The sequence below is a fragment of the Galeopterus variegatus genome, unplaced genomic scaffold (assembly GCF_000696425.1).
Source record: "Galeopterus variegatus unplaced genomic scaffold, G_variegatus-3.0.2 Scaffold4244, whole genome shotgun sequence".
NCBI classification, from domain to species: Eukaryota; Metazoa; Chordata; class Mammalia; order Dermoptera; family Cynocephalidae; genus Galeopterus; species Galeopterus variegatus.
Genome location: NW_007730355.1, coordinates 13276 through 23089, shown reverse-complemented (window position 1 = coordinate 23089; position 9814 = coordinate 13276). Strand labels below are relative to the sequence as shown.

The following is a 9814-nucleotide window of genomic DNA, read 5'->3' as shown; positions in this document are numbered from 1 at the left end:
CGGGAACCGGTCTGTATGTGGGATCCGACCCCTCGGCGGGAGCGCCACCGCGCTCCCAAGGGGCGCACGGTAGCAGTGCGCCACCGGGCCGGCCCTCTGGGAATTTTTTTTTAACGATACCTGGGTTATATGATTTGTTGTTGTATAACTATTCATGATACTCTCTAATGATTATTTTTTTCCATTTCATGTCTCCAATAACCAGAAATTTGATTTTCAAAATTCATGTCTTTTGTCTTTTTTCCTTATTCAATCTATAAGTAGATTTACTAATTTTTTAAAAATTTTGGTTAATTTTCTCTATTGATTTTGTATTCTCTATTTTATTTATATCCATTCTAATAGATATTGTTTCCCTCCATCTTCTAACTTTGCCTTTAGTTAGTTGTTTGTTTTCTAGTTACTTTGAGTGTAAAGGTTGATTACGGATTTGAGAACTGTCTTGTTTTTTATTGTGTTTACAGCTATAAACTCCCCTTTAGCACTGCTTTCTATTCATCCGATAAGTTTTGTATATCGTTTTTGTTTTCTTTTTATTTAAAGGTATTTTATAATTTCCTTTGTATTTCTTTGTTTTAACTAATGGCTTTTTCAGAGTGTGTTGCTTAATATCACATATTTGTGAATTTTCTTGTTTCCTTTTATTTATTTTTGGGTTCATTTCATTGCAATTGGTAAAATATTTTGTATGATTTGATATTTCTAAATTTATAAAAACATATTTTGTCCTAACATACAGTATATTCTGGCTATGGGGAGGTGTAGAAAAGGTGCTCAATTTCACTAACCACCAGGGAAATCCCAATCAAAACAACAATGGGATATCACCTCACACCTGCTAGAATGGCTATTAGAAAAAGATGAAAGATAACAAGTGCTGGCCAGGATGTGGAGAACAGGGAATCCTTGTACACTGTTTGTGGGAATATAAATGATACAACTATTGCAGAAAACAGTATAAAGTTTTCTCAAGAAACAGAAAATAGAGCTATTTCTTACTTTCTGTTATATTTTATTAAGGCATACAGGTATTTATTATTTTTCCTGTTCAAATGCAAAAAGCTAGATTTTAACAATGTAATGAACTAGAGTTTTGTGAAATGAGACAGTCATGATCCCTTTAATTACAACTGTGAATAAGAGAGTTTCCATATCTTTAAAGTGAAAAAGTGGGGATATTACTTTCAGGTGAAAGCAAATGGCTTTTGGTGGTCTTTGTTAATTGGTACAGAGAAAAATAGATAATTTCTCAGATAAATAGTATAAACCATAAAATATGAGCCATATTGATTCTTTCTCTGGTAATGAAGCCAAATTTAAGTTAGCGGTAGCAACTCAAGTCAGCATATGGTTAAGTTTATGATAATCCATAATTCTCATTTTCCAAGATCTACCTGTGTCATTTTAATGAACAAAATAAGCAGGTTAAATAAAAATATAATTAAAATCAGTACTGTTTCATTCATTGATGGAGTTTTGAGGTTATCATTTTTGTCTCTAGCTCAACAGTCTAGTCAGAAGAAGACACGTACAACATAATTTTATAAAAATCACTTAGCATTCCTAAGATTTGCCTTCAATGACCACCTAAGAAATTATATGTAATAAATCAGTTAACAGTTTTGCCTCTGTGTACTATGATCTGTTAGCATCCTATTTCTCCATTTTCTCTCTTGATAAAGTTATTATTGCCTTCCATAAAGCAAGGCCAGATGACTAATTCTTGTGACCATCTTAGAGTTTCTATGCCAAAATTAATATTAGCTTGTGATTGCAATAAAATATGCTCTAATTTATTTTAAGCAAAAAGAGTTTAATGAAAGAATTTTGATGATTATTGAACTATTGAAATAGCCAGGAGATTAACACTGGAAAAAAATATGGTTGATCTTACGAAAATGAGGACATGGAAGAATTCAAAGGATGACTCTCAGTGATTTCAACTGCACCAAAATGAGTGAGTAAAAAAAACCCCAGATTTTTTGCAATATTATTCATGTTTCATCTATAGTGTACAGTTCGATGGTTCCAGTATATTCATGGAGGCTTGCGGATCTATTCCTTCTCAAGATTGTCAGATCTGGTTCTATGGGAACCACTTCTCAATCTTCTAAAAGTCACAGCATCTCATACATCTTCATCAGGATTGTAGAGAAGCATGAAGTCATAAGCCATAATAATTTGAAGAGTTTGGATATTATAATTTGTTGATAATTGCCTCAAGTTAAGCGCCCTTGAGCTATTTAAAAGTTTGCACAGAAAAAGTGTGATGTCAATATCTGCCCTTCCCATTACCTATAATTTTTTCTCCAAGGAAAATCAGACACAATTCTTGCTCTCCTCCAGAGAGAAGATTCAGAGGTTTCACCCCTCTGCCCCTTAAGGAAAAGATAAGTAGGTGTAGTATCTTATGATCCTCCCAGGAACTTGAATTCTCAAGAAACTCAAGAATGTTTATATTCACCCGATTCTAAAATAAAGGCTATGCTCCTGGGGTTCATTGTAGAAGTTTAAGCAAGTCCATTGAATCCTCCCATATCTGGGATTTAATTATATGCATGCTACCAGAGGGAGTAAAATTCTATATCTATTTTAGACTTATGTATCTCATCGCTGTAAGGTTCATTGTAGGTTAAGGCATTTTCCTGTGGGAAAATCCAGTGCTGACATTTCCTGATCTAGAAGAGATTTCATCTGTGCTGGGAGTTGGTTTTTAGTAGAGGTAGTTGAAGTAGGACAAAATGACAGCAGAAATCACCATGGCGATTCCAGAAGAAGGACATTCCTGGGTGATCTCCCCTCCTGACTGCAAGTGTACATTGCAGGTAGTTGGAATACACACCAATGTTTCCCTCCCCACCAGGGAACTTCCTCCTGCTGTGCCATAGACAGGGGGTCCCAGGACTCCCTCAGCATCTCTCTTACCACCACCTGCCAATGTGACCTGATGGTGGTGGCCAGAGGTAACAAAATCATCTCAACAAGAGGGGGCTCAGAGAATGAGCAGCTTTATATCCAGGTGTAGTCTCTAAATAAGATCCTTAAATAGCCAAAATAATGAAAGGACTCTATGTATTACCTAGCCTAAATGAAGATATTGATGGCCCAGAATACCTCTCTCAATGGAAAAGAAAATTCTAATAACACTTGCAGTAAATCTTTTCCTTGCTGAAACAATGTGAAAGGTATGTTCGTCATATAATTATTTCTTTTTGGAATGATGAGTCTCAAAATCATTGTATTTTATATGAATAGTTTTTGCTACCACAAAATAGGATAGTAAAACAGCAGCCCACTCAGCTACTAAGTTGTAGAAGTAGAATAAAGCTCCCTAGATAGAGAAACATTCTGGGTTGCAAGACTGGGAAATTGCTAAAACTGATCTTAAAATCCTTTTGTTTTCTGAGCTGCTATTATTTTATGTACTCTATTGAAAAGGTAAAATTTTAGGCTCACTACTTTGATATTTTCTTCTCTATTCCAGTGTGCTAGCTGTTTAAGGATTTTAAACTACCTTCAGTTTTATTTTTTATGTTGTTTGCTTTTTACCAGCAAAATAGAAATGATAATGGAGATAAAAAGATGTATTAATCTAGACAGAAAAATAACAAGACTAAAAAGTCTAGAAACAAATAAATGTTCCTACTTGGTAGCAATAGATTGAATTATCTTCAACAATTTTCTTATCATTTATATGCAGAAATTAAATGTGTTTCAGACATTGCTTGTTGTTTTCAACTTGCCTATATAAAATTTTGCAATACAATGTTACTATCCCCCATTTGGCATACTGTAAGAATATTCTTTAATTGAACCCAAAATAATTTAATATACATTTATATAGAACTCTTCCCAAATGTAATATATTTACAGAAATAAATAATCTATGATTTTTTCTCTCTTTGTTTTATTAAGCCATTGTTCTCAAAGAAATACTGCCCATGTAACTGATTCCTCCCTTAGACTCCCGGTTTGCTAAAGTTCGTAACACAGATACGTATATCTTCGTACTTGTTAGGTTATTTCACCTTTATCGAAAGTAGTTTCACCGAAGAGCTATTACTCTGATAGTCTTTTTATATGCATCGATTCAAAGCTGGTATATGATACTTAGTTTTCTACAGCTGGTGTAACAAATTACCACAAATGTGGTTGCTTAAAACAATATAAACTTATTCTTTCACATTTCTGAAGACTGCTAGAAGTCTGAAATCTGCCTGTGGGGACTTTAGTGGTGACTGTGTTCCTTGCCTCTTCCGAATTCTAGTGAGTGTCAGCATTCCTTGGTTTCTGGCCTCATCTCTGTCCGCTCCATCTGCACATCGCCATTTCCTCTGTGTGCCTTCACCTATTTATTTCAAATCACCATCTGCCTTTATCTCATAAGGACATATAAGGATATAACTCTTTTACTTGTTATTATTGACCTTGCCTATGCATTTAATAGGTGCCTGAAGAGCCTACTCTTATAAAAATATAATTAAAATCAGTACTGTTTCATTCATTAGATATAACTCTTTTACTTGTTATTATTGACCTTGCCTATGCATTTAATAGGTGCCTGAAGAGCCTACTCTTAGGAATCCCCCCTAATTCACTGGAATAGAAAAGACCCTCTTCATAGGCTATCTAGTAGACTTTTAATGGTGCTTAAATAAGATCAAGCAGGCTGTCTCTGTTCTCTTGATAATAACTGATTGTTTATAGGCAACAAAACACTTGAGATGAAGAAACCTATGTAGCACCCATCAGGCTTATCCAATGGAGCCGGTGGACAGGCACAGTGTGTAAGGACACCAGCATTTTTAAAAGACCCATATGCATTTTTCACCTCAATATAGGCCTGTCTGACAATTTACATTTACCTATGCCTGATATTTTCCAAAGGAATATTCAAAAATTTTTAGTATTGTTTTTATTACTGAATCCATTTTACATTCATATGCATTAGAATGAAGTCAGTAATAAGTATGAACTAAACTATACCCATTTTAAGAGATTTAACTCATACCTATCTAGGAATGCATTGTCTGCTCTGTAGATACCTTGCTGTAAGTAAGCCATGTGTGACAAAATGAGATTATACTTAAGCAGTATTTTTAAGTACTAGGTGTTGATTATATTAAAATATTGTTTAACTTGTAATTCCTGTATGGTTAAAGATATTTCCTCTGTTCAATGTATAGTGAAGCGTCAAATCAGTCCAGGTGTCATTCTCCCATGAAACAGAATTTCCTCTCAAGACAAATCTAGGTGTTGATTATATTAAAATATTGTTTAACTTGTAATTCCTGTATGGTTAAAGATATTTCCTCTGTTCAATGTATAATGAAGCGTCAAATCAGTCCAGGTGTCATTCTCCCATGAAACAGAATTTCCTCTCAAGACAAATTGGAAATGAAAAGAAAACACTAAGTTGGACATTACAGGAGAAATCTGTATGTCTAATCTTAATACTGTAAGTAGAAAGATGTCTAAGAAGAAAATCTGAGGTGTGGTGTTGGGATCGTTCTTTGACATGGAACCATATTAAACCTGTGGAGTAAGAAACACAAACCAATGTGACATAAAATTGTGTCACCTCCTTCAACTTATAGGGTAAATAGCTCAGGGTTGCTGGGAGAATATGAGAGAATTTAATCCTGATAACCAAATATCTACAAACATTGCAAGTCAAGTTGTACTTAAGCTTTATAGAGTATTAATTTCCATTTGATATGTACTTTTTCCTTTTTTTGCATTTAATATTAAGCTGAGGTAAGACTGGACCAAAGGAAGTTAATTTTAGATAGGCTTTTACCAAAGCACTAAAAGGAGATCAATGCTCCTCTGGCAGCCAACATAAAAGCAGCAACCATAAAAGAGGGACAACCTCCCAGGAAAGGGGAACCAGGGATTACGGAGTCATGACTGCTGATTTAGCCACCCCTTCTTACTGGCCAATTGTTACAGAAATAAGCCTTACTACATCTATTTTTGGGGGGTTATTTTTGCATATTTGGGTTTTAGATGACTAGAGATAACTAGATGCCTATACACAGGTACATAGATAAATTGTTTGGTTGCTTTGACTGAACACCTCTAAGTCTCAAAAATTACTGTTAGGATTATACACACACACACACAAAACAAACAATAACAACAACAATTATACATATATATATTTAATCACTGAAACATTATGTGAGGATATTTTAAGAAGTTCATGGAAAAATTCATATTAATTTTTAATTCTATTTTTCCAAGAACTTTTTGAAGTACGCTTGTATTATATACGATCTAATGATGAGGTACTATAGCAAGTTAATTATAATATTTGTACTTAAGGAAATAATAGACAACTGATCAAAGTACATTGCAAAAAAATATTTTGACATGGAAAATCTTTCATCATATATTTCTAAGTGACAGCAATAAACAATCAAAACTGTTCATACAATTTTAAAATTTATAATATACATGAAAATAGATTTATAGTAAAAGGTATAACTGTTTATAAATTATTAACAATAACAATCTTTGGCTGTATGTTTCAAGGTATTATCTCTTTAGTCTTTTAACTAAAGTTTTATAATATTTTTCTAAGAAGATTCTAAAACTTGATGTCAAAATGTCATACGAGGTAGGAACCACTTAGTTCATGCAATGAACCACACTCTTGAAATGTTAATCTTTAAATCTAAAATGTTCAAGAATCTGTATTTTATAAATAAGAATAAAACCAAGAAAATAGTATAAACCTGATAATTAATAAGGTGTTACAATTACAACAAATATTTTTACTAAAAAATAAAAAAAAATCAAGACCATTTTCTTTAATGCTAATGTTAATTTAGTGAAATAGACTTGACTTCCTAAAGGAAGTTGAGTAAATTATGTTTAGTTTTCAGAAATAATCCTGAGAATGAATTATCCAATGTAACAATCTGTATATTTGCTCAAATTATATGCTCTTACTTTTAAATGAAGGTATTATAAATTTAAGATATCTTTATGATAAAAATCATGATAAAATATAAATTATCATAATATAAATTATTAAAAGTCCCCCAAATCTATGTATTGGTTTATAAACATAATTATTATTCATGAAAAATAAACAGACTATTTTGGATTACTGCCTGTTTTTTTGGCTGAAGTAGAGAATGTATAAAGTGAGGATAAAACATCTGGTTCTATCAGAATTAAGGAAATGCTTAAAAATGGTGGGAAAATTTAAAGGGATAGAGGAGCAAGCTTGGAGGATCCACATGTTGAAAAATTAAGCATCAAAAAATAATGAAAATAATAAATAAAGCATAACCCACTGAATAAAAAAGTCATGAGTCCATACAGATGGATGGATGGGTAGAAAGACAGATAGATAGACAGATAAATCATTTCTTTCTACTAAAATAGCCACCTAATAAATGTTAAAATAGTGATGTAGTTACAACAACACATTTTCAATTATCATTACTAATAATTGAATCAGGCAAGATAATCAATGGATGCTAAAACTGGTGACTGAAAGGAACTAGTGACTAGGTCCGTAATGAGAAACAAGATATTTATATGATAATTGCAATGGATGGCTCAGAAATAAATTAGGAAAAATAATAATGATATAATGTAGATATCTGGGAGGCAACACCGAGTGATTCGAGTTTGCTTCACCTACTCATAAGGTGCTGAGAACAACACTGTTTTTCCTACAGAAGTGAATAATCCGAATCAAAACATGAGGAACATTGTACAATCCCAATTTGAGGGACATTCTACTAAAGAACTACTATATACCTCAAAATACCAATGTTTGAAAAGACACAAAAAGGCAGAGTAAATATTCCAGATTCAAAATGACCAGAGATAGGTGAGAAATATAATGTGTAATCTTGGATTAGGTCCGGTATTGGTAGGGATGGAAGGAGAATATTTCTGTAGATGAGAGAAAAGAAATAGGTCAATATTATATTGTCTGATTTCAATAATTTTACTGTAGTTAGGTCAGTAAATGTCTCTTTTCTTGGTGAAAAAATAGTGAATTTAGGGGTAAATGGCCATCACTTTAATCCCGAATAGTTCTCATACATAAAGAAACAGAATAAGACACATATGAAAGAAAAATTAGCATTTGCTGAATCTGCATTAAGGTATCTGGGAATTCTTTGCATAATTCTTGAGGCTTTCTTGTAAGTTTAAGTTTATTTCATAACTAAATGTTAAAACAGAATGGTAACACATCTTGGCAAATTGGAAAAGTCAAATATGAAAGAAAAATTAGCATTTGCTGAATCTGCATTAAGGTATCTGGGAATTCTTTGCATAATTCTTGAGGCTTTCTTGTAAGTTTAAATTTATTTCATAACTAAATGTTAAAACAGAATGGTAACACATCTTGGCAAATTGGAAAAGTCNTTTATTTCATAACTAAATGTTAAAACAGAATGGTAACACATCTTGGCAAATTGGAAAAGTCAAATAGGAACAAGCGTACAAACTTTCTCTGAACTCATTTTGAGATAAATATCTAAATTTCATTGATTTCCCAGTTCTGACCTTTCTATCACACTTCAGTCCTTGAGAGACTGTCATTCAGGAATGGGAGGCAACCAATCATGGGTCACAGAATTCATCCTGGTGGGATTCCAGCTCAGTGCAGACGTGGAGGTGCTCCTCTTCTGGATCTTCTCCCTGTTATATGTCTTCAGCCTGTTGGCAAATGGCACGATCTTGGGACTCATCTTTCTGGATAAGAGACTGCACACCCCCATGTACTTCTTTCTCACACATCTGGCTGTCATTGACATGTCCTATGCTTCTACCAATGTCCCCAAGATGCTGGCAAACCTAGTGAGCCAGAAAAGAACCATCTCTTTTGTTCCATGCATCATGCAGACATTTTTCTATTTGGGTTTTGGTGCTACTGAATGCGTGATATTGGTGGTGATGTCCTATGACAGGTTTGTGGCCATCTGCCACCCTCTCCATTACACTATCATCATGAGCTGGAGAGTGTGCACGGTCTTGATTGTCATTTCCTGGACATGCGGATTCATCCTGGCCCTGGTAAATGCAGTTCTCCTTCTAAGATTGCCCTTCTGTGGGCTCAGGAAGGTGAACCACCTTTTCTGTGAAATTCTGTCTGTCCTCAAGCTGGCCTGTGCTGACACTTGGATCAGCAAAGTAGTCCTGTTTGCTGCCTCTGTGTTTTTCTTTGTGGGGCCCCTTTGCTTAATGCTTGTGTCCTACATGCACATCCTCTGGGCCATCCTGAAGATCCAGTCAAAGCAGGGCCGCATAAAGGCCTTCTCCACCTGTTCTTCCCACCTCTGTGTTGTTGGGCTCTTCTTTGGCATAGCCATGGTGGTTTATATGGTCCCAGAATCTAATGAACGAGGAGAGCAGGAGAAAATGTTGTCCTTGTTTCACAGTCTCTTTAATCCAATGCTGAATCCTCTCATCTACAGCCTGAGGAATGCTCAGGTGAAGGACGCCTTCCACAGAGCATTGCAGAAGATGAGGTCTATGTGGGGTGTAGATGGAATTTTGCTTGGGTAGAGCTTTCCATTAAAAATACGTGGTTTGCTGAAGCAAAGACCCCAAAAATATCCAATTATAATTTTGATATAAACATTGTTCAAATTCTAGCTCTGAAAATAGGGCAAAATTACAATAAAAAAATAATATGTTGTTATAATTTGCACTACCCAGCCCCACTGACAACACTCTATGTAGTATGCACTCAGTTTCTGTACTAAATTCCAATGCTGAGGGTCACTTCTGTTTGGGATGGAAAAGCTTTTTTACCCTGATTTTTGCATGATTTTTTTTT

General features: G+C 34.2%; 1 protein-coding gene across 1 annotated transcript; it reads left to right on the top strand.

The window, feature by feature from the left end:
• The first annotated feature begins 8580 nt into the window (after window positions 1-8580).
• LOC103602654 (olfactory receptor 2A2-like) lies at window positions 8581-9540 on the top strand. Its single transcript, XM_008587077.1, has one exon. The coding sequence runs from the start codon at window positions 8581-8583 to the stop codon at window positions 9538-9540; it is 960 nt and encodes a 319-aa protein (XP_008585299.1).
• The last annotated feature ends 274 nt before the right edge of the window (window positions 9541-9814 follow it).